At 46.6% G+C, this 24,686-nt stretch overlaps 10 protein-coding genes across 10 annotated transcripts; 7 read left to right on the forward strand and 3 right to left on the reverse strand.

Annotated features, from left to right (window-relative positions):
* Nucleotides 1-319: 319 nt before the first annotated feature.
* Nucleotides 320-1,362, forward strand: I302_107565 (uncharacterized protein; the record flags this gene model as incomplete). The annotated part of the gene is made up of 4 exons (XM_019193305.2): nucleotides 320-324; nucleotides 408-466; nucleotides 638-929; nucleotides 1,323-1,362. The coding sequence occupies 4 exons, from the start codon at nucleotides 320-322 to the stop codon at nucleotides 1,360-1,362; spliced, it is 396 nt and encodes a 131-aa protein (XP_019044782.2).
* A 1,907-nt stretch (nucleotides 1,363-3,269) lies between these two features.
* On the forward strand, nucleotides 3,270-6,055 carry I302_107566 (uncharacterized protein; the record flags this gene model as incomplete). Its single annotated transcript, XM_019193304.1, has 7 exons — nucleotides 3,270-3,858; nucleotides 3,978-4,095; nucleotides 4,174-4,840; nucleotides 4,906-4,973; nucleotides 5,060-5,278; nucleotides 5,397-5,550; nucleotides 5,657-6,055. The coding sequence occupies 7 exons, from the start codon at nucleotides 3,270-3,272 to the stop codon at nucleotides 6,053-6,055; spliced, it is 2,214 nt and encodes a 737-aa protein (XP_019044781.1).
* Nucleotides 6,056-6,614: 559 nt separating this feature from the next.
* I302_107567 (uncharacterized protein) lies at nucleotides 6,615-8,548 on the forward strand (the record flags this gene model as incomplete). The annotated part of the gene is made up of 7 exons (XM_019193303.1): nucleotides 6,615-6,703; nucleotides 6,894-7,005; nucleotides 7,138-7,244; nucleotides 7,366-7,467; nucleotides 7,604-7,799; nucleotides 7,962-8,288; nucleotides 8,432-8,548. 7 exons carry the CDS (start codon nucleotides 6,615-6,617, stop codon nucleotides 8,546-8,548), a joined length of 1,050 nt encoding a protein of 349 aa, XP_019044780.1.
* A 418-nt stretch (nucleotides 8,549-8,966) lies between these two features.
* I302_107568 (phosphatidylserine decarboxylase) lies at nucleotides 8,967-10,877 on the reverse strand (the record flags this gene model as incomplete). The annotated part of the gene is made up of 4 exons (XM_019193302.1): nucleotides 8,967-9,911; nucleotides 9,999-10,229; nucleotides 10,355-10,539; nucleotides 10,631-10,877. 4 exons carry the CDS (start codon nucleotides 10,875-10,877, stop codon nucleotides 8,967-8,969), a joined length of 1,608 nt encoding a protein of 535 aa, XP_019044779.1.
* Nucleotides 10,878-11,215: 338 nt separating this feature from the next.
* On the forward strand, nucleotides 11,216-13,092 carry I302_107569 (uncharacterized protein; the record flags this gene model as incomplete). The annotated part of the gene is made up of 4 exons (XM_019193301.1): nucleotides 11,216-11,281; nucleotides 11,336-11,401; nucleotides 11,466-11,846; nucleotides 11,920-13,092. The coding sequence occupies 4 exons, from the start codon at nucleotides 11,216-11,218 to the stop codon at nucleotides 13,090-13,092; spliced, it is 1,686 nt and encodes a 561-aa protein (XP_019044778.1).
* Nucleotides 13,093-13,433: 341 nt separating this feature from the next.
* I302_107570 (uncharacterized protein) lies at nucleotides 13,434-14,547 on the forward strand (the record flags this gene model as incomplete). The annotated part of the gene is made up of 3 exons (XM_019193300.1): nucleotides 13,434-13,749; nucleotides 13,817-14,271; nucleotides 14,485-14,547. The coding sequence occupies 3 exons, from the start codon at nucleotides 13,434-13,436 to the stop codon at nucleotides 14,545-14,547; spliced, it is 834 nt and encodes a 277-aa protein (XP_019044777.1).
* A 304-nt stretch (nucleotides 14,548-14,851) lies between these two features.
* On the reverse strand, nucleotides 14,852-18,204 carry I302_107571 (uncharacterized protein; the record flags this gene model as incomplete). The annotated part of the gene is made up of 15 exons (XM_065870484.1): nucleotides 14,852-14,872; nucleotides 14,941-15,003; nucleotides 15,097-15,199; nucleotides 15,338-15,609; nucleotides 15,690-15,702; nucleotides 15,775-16,322; nucleotides 16,397-16,764; nucleotides 16,884-17,069; nucleotides 17,177-17,352; nucleotides 17,466-17,558; nucleotides 17,638-17,766; nucleotides 17,823-17,842; nucleotides 17,910-17,986; nucleotides 18,058-18,100; nucleotides 18,166-18,204. 15 exons carry the CDS (start codon nucleotides 18,202-18,204, stop codon nucleotides 14,852-14,854), a joined length of 2,151 nt encoding a protein of 716 aa, XP_065726556.1.
* A 268-nt stretch (nucleotides 18,205-18,472) lies between these two features.
* I302_107572 (uncharacterized protein) lies at nucleotides 18,473-20,919 on the forward strand (the record flags this gene model as incomplete). Its single annotated transcript, XM_019193298.1, has 7 exons — nucleotides 18,473-18,505; nucleotides 18,563-18,683; nucleotides 18,741-18,787; nucleotides 18,864-18,998; nucleotides 19,103-19,756; nucleotides 19,862-20,553; nucleotides 20,700-20,919. 7 exons carry the CDS (start codon nucleotides 18,473-18,475, stop codon nucleotides 20,917-20,919), a joined length of 1,902 nt encoding a protein of 633 aa, XP_019044775.1.
* Nucleotides 20,920-21,364: 445 nt separating this feature from the next.
* On the reverse strand, nucleotides 21,365-22,154 carry I302_107573 (uncharacterized protein; the record flags this gene model as incomplete). Its single annotated transcript, XM_019193297.1, has 4 exons — nucleotides 21,365-21,435; nucleotides 21,545-21,647; nucleotides 21,726-21,882; nucleotides 21,982-22,154. 4 exons carry the CDS (start codon nucleotides 22,152-22,154, stop codon nucleotides 21,365-21,367), a joined length of 504 nt encoding a protein of 167 aa, XP_019044774.1.
* A 487-nt stretch (nucleotides 22,155-22,641) lies between these two features.
* On the forward strand, nucleotides 22,642-24,309 carry I302_107574 (18S rRNA biogenesis protein RCL1; the record flags this gene model as incomplete). The annotated part of the gene is made up of 6 exons (XM_019193296.1): nucleotides 22,642-22,861; nucleotides 22,942-23,120; nucleotides 23,183-23,379; nucleotides 23,522-23,647; nucleotides 23,784-24,035; nucleotides 24,177-24,309. 6 exons carry the CDS (start codon nucleotides 22,642-22,644, stop codon nucleotides 24,307-24,309), a joined length of 1,107 nt encoding a protein of 368 aa, XP_019044773.1.
* Nucleotides 24,310-24,686: the final 377 nt, after the last annotated feature.

Consider the following 24,686-nt stretch of genomic DNA (forward strand, 5'->3'; position numbering starts at 1 on the left):
GGATTCAAGGAGTAAGGAATGTCTATTTGTATATGAGGAAATAAGTCACGTGAGTTGGATGATGTTTTGATGATGTAACGCGAACGTAAGCTACATCACCGAACTGCGAGGGAAAACAACAAACTGATGGGAACGATAGACTTGAGAAGCTACTAGTAAATATTCCTTTCTCAACCTACTTTATTCAGATACTTGATCATCGATCCTACCCATACGTTAGAATCGCACGGGAACTGCACTGCCCGCGTCTTACTCAGCTATTCGAATCCATCAGATCAGATCAACCCGTAACATCCGGCAATTCGGTCAACTTTGCACTATGGCGTGAGTCTCTCTTTCGTCGCTTGTGCCTTCATATAGATCAGGTCAAGCTTGACATGAATTCGAGCTGATAGTACGAGGGATAGGTCTACTTGGGATGTGATTTCCTCGGTGCTGTTCCTGGGAATCTTCCTAGGTGTTGTGTGTGAGTAAGCTCTTCCTGGTGATCAGAGATATACTCTTCGGATACTCTCACCAATCCCTTCCTTCCTGGAAATGTCTTCCCAGCCCGACCATACAATCAGAGATCAGTCCAAAGCTATACATGGAATAACCCCGCTGATACGTGTTGTTTTCCCCACCCACCCACCCTCAGTCCTAGCCATCAAATTCTCCTCCCTCCTCAGCACATCCACCACCTCCGCCCAAACATCCCTCCAATCCCAAGGGATAACATACAACCAAGGTAAAATGAGTATTAAGACTGATCGGGCTGCTCCCTCTCGGGACGAGTACATCTTGAATACCCAGGCGGCATTTGAGAGAGGGGGGAAGATGATGAAGGCTCATAAGGATGCGTTTTCGTTTAAGAAGGGTGGGGGTGGGAGTGGGGATGATTCTGCAGGAGGGGCACAGGGACAGGGAGTGGGGAGTGGGGTTGATACTGGGTGAGTTTTCGGTGTGTGTTTCTGGGTTTTGATAGGCGATCAACCTGATTGGAGTTGGAAAAGTGATTGAACGGGAAGACGAAGATAAGTGTTGAAAAGGGTCCCTCAATTGGAAGATTATGTTTGATCAATTTAGGAAGTCTGAATATCTGAAAATGACCGAGAACAACCATCACCCGTACCATGGGATCTGATGATCTCGGTAGGAATGACTGTGATCCCTACTTCACTGAAATTCCACAACTAGATTAGAAGATCTATGGACTGCTCGCACCCTTATTTAGCAGTTCATTCTCTCTTACTCGGGGAGGAGAAGCAGAACGCGCAAAGGAATGGATGTTTAAATGAGTTAAGGAAAGACCATAGCTGACATACCATTTTTTCCCATCGTAGCGACAAAAGAGGATTCAGGCGAACCAAGAAGCTGGCGTAATCCCTATCGACCTATTCTATACTACGGATCGCCTAGTCTCTTCGTCTCATCTCGGTATAGTGTAAATGAATGGCTCGTCGATAAATGGGATATGTCTCATGATCATGGATTTTGACGGATATGACTCTGCAGCCATCAGTGATTTGAGAGGAGGGCTGGGGGGTGGATGATCTATGAATTTGGTATAGTGTGCATGAATGCCATGCTATGCGAAATGGGATGGCAGTATGATACTTTCACTGATTATGACGTATCAGATAACCGTGGATAATGATTCTCACCGGGACATGTGGAAAGATGAATGATACTCAATTGGCGTAGAACTTACATCTCGAAAAAGAAATCTTGGGTTAACCCTACGAAGACAGGTCTAAGTAGTATCGGGGTCAGTCCATCCCTTTCGTGAGATAAAATCAATGTATCGTCCATACATCCCGAGTCCCATTGAGCTGACTGTATGCTGTGAGCTGTGGACTGTGAGATGGATCCCATTCAGACACAATATCGAACGCGTTCGATACAATTTATTTACCTACCTGGAAGCCTGCAGGTTCTGAGGGCCTTTGTGCCTTGTGTGCGGTTCGAAATGAAGATCGCCTTTGTGCAGTGCATGTAGCATCGACGGACCATTTATACCTTGTCTGACGGTAGTCGCCAAGCAGAGGCTTTTTAACTCAAGTAGCAAGTAGCAATGAGCAGATCAGTTTCACGGAGGAACCATACCGAAGAAATGGTAATGACCTGTACCAAATCACGTAATACTGGTCTCTGGATCTGGGTCTTAACCGAAAAATTTAACCCGAAAATGTCCACGGACTTGACTTGGAGAAATCTTGGCTTGATATTCCAGTGGTCTCGGTAAGGTAATGTTTGACTGTGTGCCATGGATAAGCGAGTGTGTGAGCGAGCCATTACCTACATGCTGAGCAACAAGTTCTGAAACGTGAGTAACGAAAAGTTTGAGTGGCTGCATGCACTGTAGATGCTCGCCTTGCTGAGCTGCCTCATGGTGGTAAACCCAGACTACTACAGTCATTGCTAGTACGGGGCAAACTGTTCCTAGACTAGTGAGCAAGTGGAGAATTGGACTACAGTATATCACAGAGAAGTACAGCAGAGATGGCGATACCTGCTATATCTCGGCCAGACAATGAAAGGAAAGAAGAGAGGAGACCAAACCTGACCAGAAAAGCCTACGTCACCATTTTACCTTTTTGTACTTTACCTGTTATACGCAATCGCATCGAATCGGGATTTTTCGCGATACAGTGTGAACTCCGTCAACTCATGGCCGGCGGCGCGGTCTTAAGCTTCCAAGGAATGAGTATGAGAATGAGAAAATTACTTTTTCAGTGTGGAGGTGATCCACTAAGAAATTAGTCTGGACTTGTACGTGCGAGAGCAGCTCGGACGCCGAGAGGATGAGCAGGTTTTATGTTCCTCACACGTCCCAAAGGATCCGATTCGAGTCGAGCTGAACATTAGCAGGAGGAAGGAGGGACGAGATGCGGGGAAGCGTAAGGGGTAAGGGTCCTTTGGGATTGAGTAGTAGATGATGATGATGATGATGATCAAGATGACTTAGTAAGCCAAGAAGCGACTGTAAAAGAAAAGGACACACGTAAACACTTTTGATCCGACATGAGGAATAACATACACTAAGATTTGTAAACATGCATCTTGGGTATCATTCTGATTCCCATCACTCATCGTCGACATCAGCATCTGCATCATCCTCATTGATTCCTTTCCTTTTATATCCATCTTCTTCTCATTTTCATCTTCCTCTCTCTTGCATACACCTTACTCTGCTATACAACATAGCACATCTTATAATAACACAGTCTCTCTACTTGACTCATTCATACCACACCCCGGAGGCAAAACAGACACCACAGGAAAGAAAAATGGTGACATTGATATCTCCCAAACGACGCCGGACCTTGCCCGTCACGACTTTTTTGATCTCAACTGTTCTACTCTCCATCGTCCTTCCCTCTTTGGCGGGTGCTTCTCCGCTGGTCAGCTCTCATGCATTGACAGGGAGACATGAAGATGAAGGTATAGACATGGACATGGATATGGGTGGGATGCATGATGATGAAGGTTCGCTAGATGACGAGGAAGAGCATACGCATGCTGGTACAACCGACATTACCGAGAACATCCCTTCACCATCATCATCATCTGCCGTAACCTCACCTTCCACTTCATCTCATTCTCACCCAACGACGAACCACCCTCACCCTCCATCAGCGCATGACCATGGATCTCATACCCCACCCAAGGAGAAATTGGACGACGAGGCTGTACATGCCCTGCATCATTTCCCACCTACCTACCTTGACGCAGATTTCAGATTAGACAATGATACTGCAATCTTCGGAGAGGAGTTTGACGAATCATGGGATCCACAGGAGGTACCCAGCCATCAAGGGTTGATGGCTTTGCATGGGGTGTTATACTACGGTGCTTATTTTGGATTGTTACCTACTTGTAAGTGTGTCATGTTGGGTGGCAAATAACGATAGATGAGGGATTACGATTACGATTTGATTGTGCCTTAATGGGAATTCTAATCAGCTGATGACGAATCATCTGTGACTCGTATGTAGCACTTGCCTTACGAGCTGCCGACCACCCTTCGCACCATCTCGCCAACGCCGTGTTCCTCGTTGTAGCTGTGTTGGGATGGATGGCTGGTAAAGCATACAAGGCGGGACATGAGGATAGGTGAGTGCCTTCTAAAGATTCAATCCTGGCAACTGCGGATCAGGCTGATTAGAGAGATTTATCGCTTTATCTCCGCAGGTATGAAGGCGCCGTTCATGAATCGCTCTCCAACATCCTTCTGCTCGTGTCCATCGGTCTGACGATTATCGATTCTCTCGAAATCATCAAGAGATGTTTGAAGTTCTACAAGCAACATGATCGATCTTGGTCCGCTTTCGTACACGAGGTTTTGTCGTCCGAACACAAGAATGAAGAATGGCCGGCGAACAAATACGAGATGGTCGGTCTAGTAGACGGCGAACAGGGACATGAACATGGTCATGAGAATGAGGTAGTTTTCGCTGTAGGTGATGATGAGGATGGAGACGAGGTGGAAAATCTACCTACGAGCAATTCAGGAGCGGGTAAACCCCAACGACCACCTTTACTTATCAGACAATGGACGCCACCTTCGCGCAACTCGACCGGGTCGGAAGGTACCTTACAAGATACGCCCGGTGCGTCGTCCTCCAATAACTCGTTCATGCATAAATCGACACATCTCAATAAAGCTGGTGCATACGACGCTCATCCCGAAGAGCACCACGACAGTGATCATGAGGAAGAACATCACGTGCAGCCTATTTGGTCGAGAAGAAAGTCAACCGGTATCAAACGAGCTGTGGAGATTGGGTTAACTTGGATTAGGAGAAGTCAGCTCATCTTTGCTTATGTGGTGTTTTTGACTGAGTTTGTGGAGTACACTGTGAGTCAGCTGTCTCAATTTCCGACTTGTTAGAGCACGCATGAGCTGATTTTGCGGTGTGTCAGGGCATGTGCCGAGCTGGGTTGATCAATTCATGTGCGGCTCATTATATTAAGGGATCAATCTTCTTCTGGTGAGCTCACACTCTCAGCGCATCAGTGCATGATGTATAATATTCGATGGGAAGCTCATAGCTGATATCTCGTCCGTCGGTCGTAGGTACGGTGTCCTCACTTTCGCTCGATACCTCGGTGCCTACGCGGACCTCGGTTGGGCATGGAACAAGCGACCAGGGGGTGTTGGCGTCTCGGCTGAAATGGTCGAATGTGCTGTTATATTCACTTATGGAATTACCAACACCTGGATGGAAAGGTTCGGATCTAGCCCGGATGATCCGTATACTGTCAAGCAGGTTCAGCATATTTCTATTGCTGTAATGTGAGTTCGGCTATCGATCTCAGTCGTATCCATTCACTTCATGCTTCATGTTATGACTACTCTGTGCAAGCGCATGCTAGATATAGTCGTACAGAGCTAATGGATATCTCCGTTGTAGGTTCTGGTTCGCCGGTCTGTCTGGTATGCTACTTGAATCTCGATGGGTACGAAAAGTCATGGGATCGTTCATTTCTGGCGGTAGGAGGGATGTGCACGAACCTCCTACATATGCTTTCAGCTACAACCCATTGCCCGCTTTGGTCATTGGTGTGGTGAGTGATCCAACGTTACTTCCTCGATCCCATGACACGTTCCTGTGGACATGTATCCGAAAGAGGGAAGTAATCGATCCCAGCTAATCACCATGCCCTCCCACAGACCGGTCTAGCCATGGCAGCCCACCACCAAGAATACATCTTTCAAGTATCCATCCATTCCCTATGGGGCACTCTCCTAGCCGGCGGATCCCTCTTCAGATTCTTAACCTACTTCTTCCTCTTCCTTCGACCGCCTGTGGAGTCGACCCTCCCCTCCAGACCTCCTACCGAGGTACTCACCTCGTTTGGATATGCCGCTGGAGGTATTGTCTTTATGCTGAGTAACGAGGAGATCGCCTGGGCAGCGATGCGAGCAGGGTGGGACGATATGATGGCGTTCCTGAATTTCACTATTGCCTTGACGTGTCTGGTGTTCTGTTGGAGTGTGGTGATTATGGCGGTGAAGGGTTGGGCGGGGTTGAGGATGAGTAGGAAGAGGGAGGGGATAGTGATTGCGTAGGGTTTGGATTTGACTTATTATAATATGGAAGAAGAAAAAGAAGAAGAACAGGAGATTGTGACTCGATGATGATGATGATAACAAATTAATAACTTATAATGCTCCTTTTACTTGACCTGTTTATAATTCATATTCGTACTCTGATCCATGTTGATATCTTTTATGACTATATACTCCCTTTTAATGGCGATTTTTGCCCTATTTTAACCATTTTATAGATATAACAAGATGCGATGATCATTTACTTTCATGATATGGCTACTATGAGTTACGCTGATGTTCTGTGTTGGGACGAGAGCATAAATTCTTCATAGGTGTATGGATGGATGTAGCAGTAGTATTGAGCATCGACAAGGACAACCCATTGAATTGATTCCGATCGCGCACAGACCACTTTCCACCAAAGATACGCGTCACGTCCGTTCAATCGAGATTACGGTCAATGTTCTCTTCTGCTTTTCTTTCTTTCTTTTCCGCTCATCTCCATCTCAACATCTATTCCTTATCTCTGAACCTCAGCATAGATATATATTTACACCTTGTAAGAGGAGTCACCAACATGGCCTCTTCGTCATCCACTGCTCAAGGCAAGGAAGCTGTATCGGCTATTGCTAAACATACTGATGCGGAGGGGTACGAGATGCCATGGTGAGTCTACCTCATCTCACCTCACCTGTCCATCTTTCTCGTCGTGGAACTATGAGGTTCTACAGCTACCAGACAGAACACAGATATCACAGTCTGCTTTCTCCGACCATATTGCCTTGTAGACAGTAGAGGCACCCACCGGACATGATGGGCTTGATGAGATATACACTGATCATCTTTCTCTACTTAGGGTCGAGAAGTACCGACCGGTCCTGTTGGATGATATCGTAGGGAACACCGAGACTGTCGAGAGGTTGAAGGTGATTGCTGAGGATGGGAACGTACCGCACATTATCATCTCTGTGAGTTGAGTTGTGTCCACTCCGCTTGATGCGTTACAGTACATGTACATACACCATGACAAAGGGGATACATGACAAGATGAAAGGCTTGAGCTGATTGATAATTTTGATTCTGATGTTGCGCGTTGATAGGGAATGCCAGGTATAGGTAAAACCACTTCCATACATTGTCTGGCGCATGCGTTGTTAGGTGATGCGTACAAGGAGGGAGTGTTGGAATTGAATGCCTCTGATGAGAGGTGAGTGATGCGGCATGTCTTTGAAAACAGGTTTCTGTATACTTCCTCGCATCTGCTTCTGCTTTTCCTACTCGCTGCCCTTCCAGGATCATATGCTGATAGCTTGATTGACTTCTCGCAGAGGTATCGACGTCGTTCGGAACAAGATCAAATCGTTTGCTCAGAGGAAAGTCACCTTGCCTAGCGGGAGACATAAGATTATCATTCTGGATGAGGCTGATTCGTGAGTCCCCTTGGCGATTGGACCATCGTCTGTTCCGTGACCTTATGATACCAAGGAATCTCTCTCTTTCTGTCGTCTCATGTCTCTGGCTTATCTCGAAGAGGGGGTCTAAGCTGACATGTCGTGCGTGAACTAGGATGACAGCCGGTGCTCAGCAAGCGCTCAGACGAACAATGGAGATATACTCCAACACCACCAGATTTGCTTTGGCCTGTAATATGTCGAACAAGATTATCGAACCGATCCAATCTAGATGTGCTATTCTGAGGTACTCAAAATTACGAGATGCGGAGGTGTTGAAGAGGTTGAAGGAGATTTGCGAGATGGAGCAGGTGGGTGTCATCCTCTCACTTTCCTTGAGCATTGAAGATACCATCAACATCCGGACCTGCTCAATGGAAAGACTCTCAACAACGACGTTTCGGAAATACCACAGAGTTGGATATTTTGGGTTCATGAGAGAGATTCATGCTAATGCTGATAATGCCCCCTAGGTGAAATACAACGACCAAGGCCTAGCCGCCCTAATCTTCACAGCAGAAGGCGACATGCGACAAGCGATAAACAACCTCCAATCAACATTTAGCGGCTTCGGCTTCGTATCCCAGGATAACGTCTTCAAGATCTGCGATCAACCTCATCCGATTGTAATTCGTCAAATGATTAAAGATTGTCAGAATGGATCGGTCGATGATGCTTTGGCGAGGATCAATGATTTGTGGGATCAGGGGTATTCGGCAGTGGATATTGTGGTTTCGGTTTTTAGAGTTACGAAGGGAATGGAGGAGTTGCAGGAGTATATGAAGTTGGAGTTCATAAGGGTGGGTCGATCTGTCTCTGTGTGGGTTCAAGAGGGCTAGGTGACCGATCATGATCCGGCTTGGAATGAGGGCGATCCCTGCGGATGGGAGAAAGGAAGGAGGGAATGATCTAGTCAGGCTGACACGTCTTAACCGTTAATTAGGAGATCGGCTGGACGCACATGCGTATTCTCGAGGGTGTAGGAACACTCGTTCAGCTAGGTGCGATGGTAGCTAGATTGTGTAAATTGAGTTTACCCCCACAGGCATTGAAGATATAGTGGGTATGAGTATGGATAAGCGTTGATCAGATAATGTTCAAAAGAGTCCTTAGTGAGAACGCAGGATAGGGGGGTCGACCTCCGGTAGCTCCGCAGAGTATAGTGTACCATGATAAGTCATGCAACCATCATATGTACAAATACATGTTGAGTGTTGCATCGCATGCTATTATAGAATCTACTTCTATGTTTGTACATATACCTTTTGATCTCGTGTTGAACGTTCCTTCCTTCCCTACCTTACCGGCATTTTCTTCTATCCAATAAATCATTCTCCAGTTCATGTAAACCTACATTCTTGCTTAGTGTCTCTTCCTTTCCTTGCTTGCTCCCCTTCGTTCATCGTTTCGAACCTCGATCCTCATTCCAATCTTCAATTCTGCAATACAATCTGATCCACCAAACCTCTTATACCACCTCACTCCTTCCCCTCCTCCTCAAACTTCCCCAATACCTGCCCCATCTTCACCTTCTGTCCAGCCTCGACGTCGAATATGAAATTCTTCGGCGCCTCAAACACCATCACAATAGTACTACCAAGCTTGAACCCTCCCATCTCCTCTCCAGCCAAGAGCGGCTGTCCCTTCAGAATCGACGCCGATGAATAAACAGCCTCAGCATAGGTATGAGGTGGATGAGTGATTTTCCTAGTATTCGTTCGGAGCGTTTCGTCAAAATTGATCTTGATTGATCCGACATTGGTTGCTCCTACGGGTACCATACTGAAGAAACCATGTTTCCATCTTCCCAGTAAGGCTACTCTCTCATTGAGGACGAAGAGGTCTTTCATCCGATTGGCAATATACGGTGACACTGAAAAGAGATCACCGGTGAAATGTCGTCGACGCTCTACGACCCATGTGGTGGGTGAATGGAATCGATGATAATCACCCGGAGCGAGGTATACCACCATAAAGTACAATCTATTATTCTGGTCGAGTCTTGGTAATTCGCCTTTAGAGTCGGTCTGATTGGATAGCGCGGAAGTACCAAGCCGAGCAGCTACCGACGCATCGTGGCCCAGCTCATGTCCTTTCGTAGGGTGAGAAGCGTCCACTTCCTTCTCGTTGGTTTTGGGTAGGGTCGAATCGTCGAATGATTTATCTTCGATATTCTCTGATCCACTTCCCTTACCCAATAGGGAGGAAAGGGAATAAGGGATATCGTTGATATTGGCGAAATGCTCGTCGTCTACCACTTCGCCCCCTTCTTTATCCTTTCGAGGGATGGACTTGGCCTCCCCGTGTAGGGATGATTCGGATCCCAGGAGAGCTTCCAGAGAATAGGTTATGCCTTTGACTTGTTCTACGCGGGAACCGACTATCTCGCCGAAGTGGAGTACTCGACCGTCTGCTGGAGATACCTGAGGCGGATGATGGATATCAGCTTATGAGATGAAAAACACCTTACTAAGTCAGAAGCTGATTTGATGATTGGGGTGGATACCCACCATGGGAGCGTCCGCGATAGGCCTTTGACCCTCTTTCATCTCCCTATAGAAGAAATCACCTAGACTCTCATACTCCTTTAGATCTTTCGGTACTTCATCCAAGTTACATCCGAAGATCGTAGCATACAGCTTGAAGCCGAAGGGTCGGAACCACACTGGTAGGACGAGGCCGTTGAGGTATCCCCATAATTGGGATAATGATCGGAGGGGGAGAGCACCGAGAACTCTTACCTAAAGTAGCATAAATTGCTTGTTAGCTAGAGATATCATACAGCCTATAACCCATAGAGTCTGGGATGGATAGGAATAGGAGTCAAAGGGAATGAATATAGATGTATCGAGACGTTATGACCCACCTGCCATGGTCCATCCACCCTCTTTCCATTCTTTTTGATCACCGCTCCCTCTTCATTCTGGTACTCTACTTCGATGTCTCCCCTCGTGGATTTACGATACTGCACGACTAGGAGGACCAATGCGCCGAATGCGAGAGGAATAGGATACCATCGAGTAGGCGTAGACCAAGCTTGAGCTACTTTTTCTATATTTCAAATATACCAGACAAAGCGGGGCATGGGGAATTAGGATCGAGCGTTCGAATGATGTGAGATATGTATATATGCGGAACTTACCCTTCAGTGGTTTACCTTGACTGCTTTCTTGAGATCCATTGCTATTCTGCTGAGTGGGTTTGGTCTTGATTTCAGGTGGGGTGTATGGCTGTCTGGGGGTGTTGGAGTTGAATCGGACTGAAGTGGAGAGGAGCGGGGAAGGGAATGATCTGGGGATTGATACTGGTTGTACGAGGGAGGATCGGAGCGGTGTGGATGTGCATGCTGATGCTCTTGTGAGAGCTCTTGTTGAATGTCGGATGATCATTTTGGTGGATGTTGATGCTGTATGACAAGTCGGAGAAGAGCAAAAAAGAAACAAAACGAAGATGGAGGAGATGCCATGATGCCAGGATGATGATCTTTTGTTTCGGCCATGCAATGCTATGGTGGATCCGTGCGTCCGTCGCGTGGTATGTATTTAGTGGAGATTACGTCAACTCTTGGGACGACATTAATTGCGCGTCTGATTTCACCATGTCTCCTCATTTCTTCCTTCCTCCTCCTGTCTTTCTCTCCCTCATCAACAGATAACTATCAGCGACGAGCAAAAGCAGAAGAGACAAAGAGTAGTATGGTTCATCAGCTTACTGGTCAGACCCCGATATGATGGACTCGAAACCCATCGTAGCGTTCTTGAAGAGGACGTACCCTAATCCAGAGGTTGATCCGGTGAGTCTACATACATTAGTGATGATCGACAGTCTACTGACGCTCTGAACTCAGGGATGGGTACAAGAATGTGCTAAAGCTCTAATCGATGCTGGAGGAGAGGTCTCCATCGAATCCATGGTGAGCTTCGTATCGCTCCCCTCCTTCACAACTAGCTTTAGCTTACCCACTCAAATAAACTCAGCACGCCCAATTCCTTTACTCCGATCTATCCCAATCTACCTTACCTTCCCGTTCCTTCCCTGTCCAAGACGAGCTACATGATATCTTCCTCTTCCCTCGCCCTCACATCCTTCAGATCCAACATATCTCCGAGATTGGTCACTCGGCATTTCAGATCCAACATACCATGGAACAGCGCTCAGAGGTATTATCGGGTCAAAACCTAATACGAAGGATGGATGATGAGGAGGAAGGAGAGAACGAGTTGGATAATGGCAAGGTCCCACCGTATCCTAGAAGTATGCTCAAGCTGGAATTGAGCGATGGGAGGAGGGTGGTCAAAGCTATGGAATACAGGAGGATAGGGGGGTTGGTGTTGGGTCAGACTTCTTTGGGATGTAAGGTATGTCGATGTCCAGCTTTGCCTTGGTTCATCCGATCAACTTTGGAGCTGACGTTATGGATTCGGTGGATAGGTGGTATGTAGGAATGTGAGGTGTTTGAGAGATACTTTACTTCTTACTCCTGAAAATACTCAAGTCATCGAAAGCTCGGTAGATCATTTGGAAGCGATTCAGAAGGAAGAATTCCTGAATGATCTTCAAAGGAGAATGGGTAAATTAGAAGGCCATAACGGTTCTGCTCCTAAGCGAAAGATCAAACCTCCTCCAGCTGTTCGACCGAAACCCAATCTTACAGCAATTTCCTCTCGACCTCTGAATCCTCCTAAAAGATCCCAACCTCAAGCTCAAGCTCAAGTTCTACCTCCATCTCCTGACATTGTACCTACAGCTGGACCATCTCGATCAAGGTATTTCCCTCCGCCGACAGCACAAGGCGATATGCCGTTGTTCGATCCTCCCTCCTCCCCTCAGATAGCCAAGCCTAAACCAGTCAGAGCAAAGGGTGTGAAGCGCAGACCATCCATCGAAGAGATTGAAGTAGCAACTACTTCCATTTCAAGTAAGACCCCTCGACAGAGGAACTCTAGAGCAGCAGCGAAAGCAGCTACTGCGAAAGTGCAACAACTGTACCATGATATACCGAACGATAAGCTTACGGAACTGGATTATGTGGACGATGAAGATGATTTTGGGTATGATGTAGATGAGAGTTTCATAAGGCAGGTTGACGAGGTCACTGCTCAAGCTTCTGGATCTGGATCCGACCCTAGAACAAAGGAGCAAGAGGTGCATAACTTTGATGATGAAGAGGAAGAGGAGGAAGATTGTTTTATGATGTTGGACGATTCGATGATCAGGCAGATCGATAAACTAAGTAATTCCCATCAGGATGACAATAAAGGGAAGGGCAAACAACCTCCTTTTTCAACGAAGAAAAGGTACTACGATCCCGACGAAGATGCGGACGAGGACGTAGGAGCAATTACGATAGATGACGAAGATGGTTTTCATGTCGATGAGAATTTCCTACGGCACTTGGATGCCATGGAGTACGATAGACAACAAGGGTTGTCGTCGCAGACTCATGGCAGATCATCTCAGTCAACAGCCCCGAAACGAGGAAGGACAAATGGTGTTCTGAGTAGGAATGGGAGGGGAAGTAACAAGAGAGAGTCTAGATCAAGTTCGTTGGAGGATTCGCAGAAGGAGAATTACGAGCCTGAGATTATCGAGATTTCCGATTGAGCGTTTTCATGTGTATGTGAGATTGTATAGGTTGTATTGTATAATCATCTGTGCATTATATGTAAATTAGGTGTAGATCCATCTTCTCGTCATCCACCCGAATATACAATTATTATCAGTCAAGCTGAGAGTTTTGTAAGACTTGATGACCTGCTTTTTAGCTTGTACTTGAGAGTGTGCAGGAAAACAACGGGATCAAATTTGCAAGAGAGCTGACATACCGTCACCTCTGATCGCATCCATTTCTATCTCCTCTCTTCTTTTACACTACACTATCCCATTTTACGCTCGCGTATCATCTTCATACCTGTGCTCTGCTCTTGCTCCAGCAGTGACTTACAATGCCCTCGCCACCATCCAAACAAGCCACAGTGGAAGATGCCTCCTCCGCCTCACCCACACCTCCACCCGCCGAGCTTCCAGAATCTTCAGCAGCAGTAGATGAGGCGGTAGATCAGCCTATAGATAGTATAGGCGAAGACGACCAGAGTAAGGAAGCAGAGAAGGAGGAAGAGGAAGAGTGGGATCCTTCAAGCGAGAGATTACCTGGTCAAGCGACACCCAAGGAGAAAGAGAAAGAGAAAGGTAAAGAGAAAGCCGACGGTAAAACCGAAGAAGAACAACCATGGCAAGCAGTCTGGGCGGCTGAACAGAACGGTAAGCTGAAGTAAGACTGTCTTTGCTCAGGACACATCAGCTGACGCTATGTCATTGCATTGTACAGCATGGTATTTCTGGAATAGAAACACAGGCGAAGTGACATGGACGAACCCCCTTGACCCTTCTACTTCCAACTCGACTCAACCACCCTTATTCGCCGAGTCCACCTCTTCTTCAGCCACTTATCCAGATAACAGTGCATTTGGAGGAGACCCATCCCAACCAGAGATAGACCCAGGCCTAGCTCACCTCTTCGGCGGCGACGCAGGATCCAGCAGCGCAGGAGGAGACCCAGCAATGCAGAAAGCGATGTTCAACTCACGTACAGGTAAATTCACGTCAATGAACTACGAGTACACTGTAGGTCATCTAGACGAATACAATAGGGCGAAGAGGATGGGGAACCATTATTTTGATGTGGATGGTTGGGAACGGCAGAAAGCTGAGGAGAATGAGAGGAAGAGGAAGGCTGCGGAGGAAGGAGGGAGGGGGGAGAGGAAGGTCACGAAGAAGGATATGGTGAGTTTTACACTTCCGGGACGCGGGTGTCACTTCTGGCAGGAAGGAAGGTGTTGAGCGTCAGAGAGGAAAACGGGAGCAAAGAGGGAGAGATGGAAAGAGGTTGGGCAGCTGAAAAGGAGGTTCGAATCGAATTCTTTGATTTCTGATCTGCATATAACTCGATTTCTTAGAGGATGGACTCAAGGCTGACTGTATATCATCGTTTTACAGGAACGCTTCAAGAAGAAGAACGCAGAGAAGAAAGCGAGGAGTCAAGCTTGGTTGAGGGAGTAGCTTCGCAGCGATCGACATATGTCCACAATCAACCTTCTACACAAGTGATCTGTAAAAGTTCTCAACCGAGAACTCCATTAGGCTACAACGGACCTCGGAAGACACAGCGCCTGCTTTCAAATAGATAGATCTATGTCTTTACTGTATCACAAAGATGTATCAATGATATACCAATCTCTGCATCTATGAGATCGCGTCGATATGGCATTATCTATTCAGACACATCTTCGCGTCCATTGTGTTTCATTTTCATCGCATTTCGTTTCTATGATATGATATGTAGATATATACAGTCCCACTCGACCTAGAACTCTGATCCCTCGATCTGTACAAGGTGACCGATTGTCAACTCACATAACGGAATGATAGTCTGTGTTATATAAGTTCACTCACATTGAATGTCGCTCCGTATTTCATATACCCTTGCATTATCTCGAAAATACCTACTGGGAGGTTCTACGTTCGCACAAGTAAACCAACATCAGCACGCTTGCGCTTACTAGACACAGGAACACCACGCCTATCACTAAATTTGGCAGAGCAACTTACCATACTCAACAAGGTATACTGAATCTTGGCGTGTCCATGTATCAAACCCAACTTGAACAGATAGTGCGCTATCATCGAAGGGTACGCTGCGTCCATGTACCATCTGGAGTAGATCACAAGGGCAGAAGATTGTCAGCGCTACTGTTTTCGGATCAATTGGCCATGTGATCATATTATCTTGTCCCATTCTCTCTTCCCTCCCTCGACCCCGAGTGCCAGAATTCAAGCGAAAAAAACCCACCGGTGATGATAAGTAGTCAACCTAATAGCAGCATTCAAAGTCCTCTGCAGATCCCCTTCCGTAGCGTACATCTCCAACAGCTTGATCAGCGCCTTAGCAGAGAATTTACTATCCAAACATCTCTGGAAGGCATCCTTAGCTTCTTCCTTGTGATGTAATCTCGAGGCTAGTTCTCCTAGGATCTCCCACTCGGTCCCTGTCTTGCGGTATGACATGTGTTGGGTTTTGAAGTGGGATATCTCGGCTCGCCAGATCGTGTATACTCGGAGGTCCTGTGTTGGTAAAACATTAGTACAATTGCCAAAGTACGAGTCGAATACCATCCATCGGGTGATGTGTCCGCTTAACTCACTTCATATAATACCCTGTGATACAAGTGTGGTCAGCTATTACACAACGATTTATATCCGAAAGCTAACAGTACGAGAGAAACCCACAAAAACAGATTATCCAGCCACCTCTCACACAATCGTTTATTAGCAAAAGCCGAAGGCGCCTGACCATTCCCATCCTCATCATCCTCATCATCCTCCTCATCAACATCATCCGCCTTCATTCCAATCGGGCTATTCGGCTCATCATTCACCTGCGCCACCTCAGGCTTCTCCAAAACCGTATCCATCTGTTGACTCTCCTTCTTCTGATGCTGGAACGTCGTTCCGTTAGGTGTCCGGGTGGATTCCGTCGATATTCGAATAGTGGGTATATCAGACGGCGTATTTGGTTCTCCTCCTCCTCCTCCTGCGGAGGATCCACCTCGTACTCCGGTGGTGGAAGCGTTCTCATCTGCTGCAAAACCATTCATCTCTACCGATGCGGTGGTTTTGTGTAGCCTGTATTCCTCCTCCATCACGAATACTTGTGATCGGGTCTTCAGCAGTTCGTCCCATCCGATCTTGGATACTAGTAATGTTAACAACGAGTAGGCTTTGGCGAATGTTCCTCGTAAGCCTGGGGCAGGTAATCGTATCAAGGCTACGTCGGCCTGTCATTAATAAATCACATCAGTCAAGACCACTCATTCCCTGACTGCATCTGCATCCAGACGGAGAGACCCACCTCATTATCCCTAGCAGATTCCTCATCCAGTATCCCACTCTCCGCTATGAACTTCTTGACCGGCAAATGCGTCTTCAATGGCGTAGGCATACGATGCAAATCCCTCTCATTAAACGTGAACATAGGACACGAATTTAACGTTAATAAAGCTTGGTCGAATTGGCCCAATTCTATGTATGTTTCAGTCAATTTCGCCCAGGTGACGAACTCGCTCGGGGCGGAGTTGACGGCCTGTTGAGCTATTTGTTGGGCCCATTCGGGCTTGCCTTTTGATAAGAGGAAGTCACATTGGGCGTGTAAGATGGGGTAGGATTGGGGGGTGGAAGATAGGGCGGAGTGCATTATTTTGACTGCTTTGATTTCTTCGTCTGTAGGTGTACGTAAAGAAATCAGTCCGTCGTATCAAGGTAAGAGGTCGTTATGAGCCTATCTGAATCTCCTGGAGCCCTTCTTCGCTCGTTGCACTTCATGAATTGACTATACTCACTCATACCGATATAACTCCTAGCTACCAGAGCCGCCACTTCTGGCTCATTCACCATCATCCTCTCAAACAAATTCGCAGCACGATCTAATCTAAATGAATCTTGAAAATACTTCAAAACAGCCGAAGTAAGGTGATTCGTCACTACCGTGGCCACTTGAATTTCAGGATCTGAACCCAGCTGCCATCCTATATTAGACCATATAATTAGCACAAGTAGACTGGAACCCCTCTTTCCGGTTCAATCACTTTCTCACACATTCCATAGACTCGCGAAATGATCAGACCACACTCACCCTTGAAGAACAACGCTTCAGCAGCTTTCAAAAACCTCCCCTCAGCCTCAGGCGTAGTGATGGGATCCAGTTTCCTATACCCCGCCAGACGGTATGACGCATCGTCCGCATACCTTATTGCTCGAAGTAATGCCGATAAGTAGGTTTCCTGCCATAATTCAGGTGTAGCTGCGTGTCTAAATTCGAATACACATATTTAGCTTCTCAGCTCTGTCTCCTATACCATATCCTAAGTTTACGACCAACAGGAGGGCAGGACACAGGTGACGCAGAGAAGAGGGCAGCTCACTTATCACCCCTCAAATCAACTACATAAGCATCCACCCCTCCTGGGATCTTGACGTCTACCCGCATGTCCACTCGAGAGAAGGCGTTGAAACAGCTATTCAACCAGATCTCATCAGCTAAGATCCTTTCGACCGATAATTCAATGGAGACTCAGCATGCTAGCTGGTACCCACCAATACGTCCCACTCCTCACTTTCCATCCATGGCCTTTCCCGAACCATGCTGTATCCTCTTCCACTGAAAATTGCAGGGAGTTCAAGTACGCAGCGAGTGAAGCTGACGAAGAGGCTTCGACACCGGAGCTGAGTACACTCGTTAGAAGCTTCTGACTGATCTATGAAACAGAATGCTAGCTTACCAATAATGATAGGATCCGAGCTGTGTTGGACGGTCATATATCAGCCTGATCGTCCTTCAACGTCCGCAGCCGGAACAGCTAACTCACATCCTTCTGAGCAGTCTTTGATCCAGACGATTTGATGACCTGGCATAAATCGGGTGGACCAAGTTCGCGGAAGGTGGCTATGCATATACGATCAGCTGTGGTAAACCTGAATACGACTTCAAGAGCTGGCAGTGCGATGTCGACTTACCCAACGTCTCTGTACGAGCAGTAACGGATTCCCCAATGTTCGTCTGAATAGTAGATTGATGAACATTAGTTGAACGATTTCACTGCCCAAAAGGTGGATAAGACTCACCTCGACGAACTCTGGGATATCCTTGAACAGCTCTGACATATTGTGCTAGCTGTTCCACGATATTAGACTGAGCGAAGGTAGGTTTTGTGGTATGTAAGGATGTTTTGTTAAGAAATATTCGAGTATGAGAGAAGATGAAGCACGTCAAAATGGGAATCAAGTCATAGCGCGGTTATCTCCATCTCCTCTCATTGTTTTGGCTGTGACGCGGCGTGGTACAATCACATTGTGGGGTATATCATCTTTCATCCTTTTTATTGTTGTCTTTCCATCTATATGCATACAATCATCAAAGACATCAGAGAAGATGTCAGCTGAAATACCAAACGGTCACGCAGAGGTGAGTTACTATAGTCTGTCGCATGCGTGATGGTGAAGCAGCTGACATCGGCAACAGGATCAATCCCTCGAGACAGAAACGCAATTGCAGACGCCCGGTGCTGGACCTTCGAGATTGCCTGCTGTTGAGCAAGGTGATGAGGAGCAGATGGACGAAGAGGAGAGAGATAGAGTATCGTGTGAGCTGGTCGACTCTCTTCATGTGTAGTCGGCGCTGACAGGGGGGACCACAACAGTCTTCAAGAAACAAGCTGAGTATCTTGAGCTCGAGCAATCCGTCAATGTGAGTGAACCTCTGTCAATCATTACATTTCAAGGTCAAGTTGACCATATATCTTCATACCGATACACGCCCATAGTCAAGCACCGAATTACTATCTTCCCTCGCCTCGTACCTCTCAACATTCCAGAATGACCTATCGGCAGTGTCAGGCCAAATATCAGACTTACAAGGCCGGAGCTCAGAGATTGATTCCCAGCTGAAGGGGAGAAAGGTGGGTCAACCCGGCCATCCTACTACCTCTCAATCACAAAGCAAGACCATTGACAGCTCTCGCTATCCGCTAATACAAATACTGACAATGTATCATCACCACAGACGATCCTCCCTCCCCTCAACGCCTTATTAACCGACATAACCCTCCCTCCCTCTCTCGTCCTCACCCTGCGAGATACCCTCCCCTCCCAAAATCCAGAGATGTGGCTCTCAGCCATAACCCAGCTAGACAGCAAGCTCCAACTCCTCTCATCCCGCTCATCAAAAGTCAAGGCCGTCCAGGAACTAGCCCCGATAATAGAGGGATTAAAACTGAAAGCTTTGAACGTATTACCTTCATTCTTGCTATCGCTCATCAAACCTCTCAAGTCAGCTTCGAAAGGCCTTTCGACCAATTTGGCTGTACTGCAAACATCGCTCTTATTAAAATATCAACCGTTCTATCAGTTCTTACTGAGGAATTCACCAAAGATTGCAAAACAGGTTGAAAGGGGTTATGTAACCGCCGCTAGATCATATTATGAAACTGGATTTCGAAGATATGCCAGATCGCTGGGTACCGTCAAAAGTAGGATAACGGAGAAACAGGAGTTGGTAGGTTCTCTGAACACTTCGGACGCTGCGCAGAACTTGTTGAATGGTCAGAAGCACGGTGGGGGAGAGAAGGAGGAAGATAGATTGAGGTTTAAGGATTTGGATGTGGAAGGTGAGGATGCGGGGGTGATATTGGGTTATATGGCTGATGAGAAGGATTTTGTGAGTGGTTACTAAGCTCTGATGGTCCATATAAGCTGCTGTAGAAGAGGGTTGAACATGTTGGGAAGAAGCTAAGATTCATTTGTGTTTGGGTGCGGGCTGTAGAAAGCGCCTGTTGAGGCTTTATTCCGATCACTCGCATTGGTCCTCCTCGACAACGCATCATCAGAATTCACATTCATCGTCCGCTTCTTCGCCAAACCCTCCTCTTCAGCCACAGCTGCACCTACAGGAATCAGATCACCCATCGAGACACCCGTGGAATCTTCCCCTAACCCATCCTTCGTGGACCTCATGTCAGATACAGGACGATCCACCTCCACTCGACAACGCAAAGGTGTCAATGAGATTAACGAGAACCTGAAAGATGCAGAACGAATATGGCACGAGGTGTTTGACTCCTCCCTAGAATACACTACAACCTTTTTCAACTCCATAATTTCGCCCGGTACCTCCGCCGGTATACCCTCTGTCATTTCCCTATTGACGATAATAAGATTGAACGATAATCTCATAAATTGCTCGGACTCAAGAGGATGTATACCCCTGATCACTTATCTCAACTCGTGGAAATTGAACCTCTGGCCTGTATTTAGGAAAGAGATGGACCATCATATCAACTCGCTCAAGAGCTTGGCAGATGATCTGGAGGGGAAGAACTTGATTAGTAGTTTTGGATTAGGGTTGAAGAGCCTGAAGGATAATCACGTTAGACAGATTGCGAAAAGGTATGGGGAGATGTTCAGTAGGACTGTGGCGTTGAGTAATGCCGCTGAGGAGGTTATGATTTTCTCTAGGTGAGTACTTCTTTATCGACAATCCAGATTCCTACTCCATCTCCCTTCCCTTCTCTTCAGTTACTCCCCGCACCATCTTGCAGTCTCACTTCCCTGTCATGTCTATTACGAATGGTATGGGAAGTTGCTTACCTGTTCGAGTATAGTATGACCCGTCTCCGTACCGAGCTCATCCGAATCCTCACCTCCCAATCTAACAAGATCAAATCCGTACCCGAACGACACTCCTTCCTATCGTCGATATACGAGATTATAATGCACGAGCTGGTCAGTGGACCGGGCCAGACGACCCACCCGAAATTGCAGAGTGAATTATCATATTTCAGAACAAGGGAGGAAGAGGCTAGGAGGAGGATAGCTGCGTAGGTGTGGTGGGACGGATGAACATGCAATGTTTTGTGTATAACGTATATTAGACTGGTGGATGGCGGACAAGGCGACGGTCTGTTACGGATGTAAGTAGATGATCATTCTGCCCACTCGTCATGCTTGGTGAATCAAGTAGAACTGCTGCATATGCAATGTATACGCGCTACTGTACTTATTCACGATGATGCATGTACTTATATGGCATTTCTTACGCATTCCATTCTCACTTGATTGTATATTTTAGATATATAAAGCATATACTCATTCACATACTCATACTCCCAAATAAATGGTTTTCTTCCATGATATGAAACTCCCACTACTATTGCTTCTTCGATTTTATATGTAACAACCATGACAACTTGTCACTTCAGATCAGATCTTTTCTCTCGTTTTGTTAGATTTGTTTGGGATTTGGATTTTGAGGTTGAGGGAGAGAAGATTATTTCTCCTCATCATCATCGTCTTCCTCGTCATCTTCCTCGGCGGCTTCTTCGTCGTAATCGCCTCCTTCTACAGTATAACCATAAAAATCAGTACTGCAGTCACTCTGCATGAACCACTGGAAGAGGTTAGATGGCAAAGGAAGATAAGAAGATGTGAAAGCGGAAACCCGACTCACCCTCATCATCATCAGGTGATTCAGGAGCATCAACCTCGTCGTCTTCATCGTCCTCCTCGTCAGCAGCAGCAAGATCGAGGTCGGCGTTCTTCCATGCTTCCTCCTACGATATTATCATCATCATCATCACCAGGTCTTGTCAGCTCCAGATCCTCTTTTCCAAGAGCGACGGGTAACTCACAGATGCGTAGTTGACTTTTGCCCTTCTTCTAGGAGGTAAATCCAAGGGTACATCATCTTCGTCATCTTCCTCCTCCTCCTCCTCTTCGGGGGCAGGTTCCTCAGTGGATTTGCCTTTACCTTTATCGGCGACAGCGGGGGTTTCTTCGGTCTTGGCTCTGCAGAAGGAAGGAAGGGGTCATCAGCATAACAATCCATGTTCACGTATCATATCTACTTGAGGGAAGAGGAAGAGGGAGAGGAGAAGAAACACCCACTTCTTATCAGCCTCTTCACCTTCTGGAACATCTTCCGCCTTCCTCTTCTCGCCTACCTCGGCGGCGGCACTTTCCTTGGCAGCTTCGGTGGGTGTTTCCTTGGTAGATTCAACGGCTTTGGCTTCGTCAGCGCCGGGGGCAGTAGCGAGGGCTTTGACTTCTTGTTCGGACATGGTGGACTTATGTAGATATGTAAAGTGAGTAGGGAGTAAAGAAGGAAGATGAGAAGAGTGGAATGTTGAATGACTGAACGTATAGTACTCGTAGTATTTATATGACGGATCGAGGGTAATTAATGAATGAGTGGGCTGGTTACTCCACCGTAAATACGGGACGCGTCCGGGGTGATTAGTTCGCGTCATAACAATCATGATCTTATTTATGCACCCGGTTTATGGACCAGGTTGAGAGGGATGTTCGACCTTACGTAACCCCCTTTCACTGGTGGAGGTCGGATTGAGATTTCAGCGATTGAGGATTTTTGTTGATCCATCCGTTCTGCATTTTGGATTTTGGGACAGCTGATGCTATATTAGATACTGTCAAATCACACTTTGCTAAGCTGCTCTTGCCAGACAAGCAGGATACTCTAGACACACAGAAAGGTGGTTCTCACTCACCAGTAGCGATCACAATCTCTCCAAGTCATCCTTATACAAGATGACATCCCAAGCTGGACCCTCAAGGGATATCCTCCGATTCACCACTCACCGACACCTCAGACAGCGTCTTCTTCTCTCTATATTATCTGGTAAATCCATACGGGTCGATGGAATACGGTCGGACGACGTACATGTCGGTTTGAGGGATTATGAGATCAATCTATTGAGGTTGGCCGAGAAGGTCACAAATGGAAGTACTATTGAGATCTCCGTCACTGGTCAGTCGTCATTTCCTCCTCTCATATTAGTGTGGTGGAACGAGAGGTTGGATTATTTGCTAATGCCTACCGACATATAGGTACCTCATTTCTCTTTCACCCTGGTTTGTTACCCGGTGGTAACTACACACACACCTGTCATATTGGCAGATCCATAGGATATTATCTGGAACTGTTAATACCCCTCGCTCCATTCTGTAAGAAACCTTTTGAGATCAACCTGTATGGTGTTACAGGTGAAGAAGGGCGGGACATGACTGTGAGTCGTTATTTATCTGCCATCTCGTATCTGCGCTTGCTGATGTATTTGAAATGCAATAGGTCGACATGATCAGGACGGTAACTCTCCCTCATCTACACTTATTCGGCGTAACGGACGGACTAGAACTGCAAATCAAGAAAAGAGGTTCGGCGCCCTTAGGAGGAGGTCAAGCAGTGTTCAAATGTCCGGTAGTGAGGAGCTTGAAGACTGTCCAGTTTTTGGAGAAAGGCAAAATCAGGAAAATAAGGGGTGTAGCGTGAGTAGGATCTGTTTTGTTCTATTGATTCGCTCGACCTTCAGGATGTAAAACAAACCTCTTGAATATCCTGATTAGAGAGAACAGCTGCACGTCTTCTTGAAGTGCTAGGAGCTGACATCGTCTGAATCGGTTATCACAGCTACTCTACTCGAGTCTCCCCTCAATTCGCCAATCGAATGGTCGAATCCGCTCGATCGATACTGAACAGGTACATACCCGATATATACCTAATAACGGATGTGTACAAAGGCGATGATTCTGGAAAGTGAGTATGAAATCCCATTGATCCAACATAATGTCCTATGAACGACTGTTTCGTCACATAGCCGTTGTCTATGTGATATCAAAAGCTGTGTCTGCACTGCATGATAATTCCTCGGCTAACTCGTTGTTTGACCTAGATCCCCGGGATACGGCCTCACCCTCCTCTCACAATCCACCACCTCCTCTCTCCACTCCTCTGAGACCCTCTCGATACCCAACCAAACTCAGACACCAGAGGATATAGCATTGAAAGCTGCGCGCCTACTCCTAGAAGAGATAAGTACGGGCGGATGTGTAGATTCAAAACATCAATGGCTAGTTGCTCTGTTAATGGCATTGGGGAAAGAGGATGTGTCGAAAGTGAGGATGGGTAAATTGACGGCTCACAGGTGAGTCCCTTTCTTCTTCCTCTATTGCGGTCTATTCATCGGGGATAGGCGGTTCACCTCATTTGAGATTTCCCTTCTTCATCTACCAAGACACATCGATCACATAACTAACCTGATGTTTTGGTATCTTATCTCTCGTAGCGTCCAATTCTTCCGCGATATGCTGTTATTCTTCGGAACGAAATACAAGCTCGTCGAGAATGCTCAAACGGGTGAAGTCGACGTTAGCTGTATAGGTATAGGGTATAGTAATGTCAACAAGTCGATGGCGTAGGCTGTTAGGATCCGGATGAGACCGAAGCATGCCTTTGGTATTTTTTTTTCTCTCACCGTTGTCTTTCAAGCCAAAGGGATTTAATCATTCATCCATTGCAGTTGATGTGATATTGGAATGGATAGATGCACTGTTAGGTTCAGTTTTGAGACGACTGTATAAACTATATTGCTTTGGACGGTGTGTAAGGCATTGTCATTGGTGATTTACAGACTGGCCATACTTCATAACATGCATCAATGATCACTACTATAAATCCTACATAGTATTTCAAACAATATACACATGAGCAACCCATTAAACCTTTTTAATCATATACAATCTATCCGTGATACACTACAGCACTCCGTCACTTCAATCTACACTTTCCAACATTT

Source organism: Kwoniella bestiolae, chromosome 6 (assembly GCF_000512585.2).
Source record: "Kwoniella bestiolae CBS 10118 chromosome 6, complete sequence".
NCBI classification, from domain to species: Eukaryota; Fungi; Basidiomycota; class Tremellomycetes; order Tremellales; family Cryptococcaceae; genus Kwoniella; species Kwoniella bestiolae.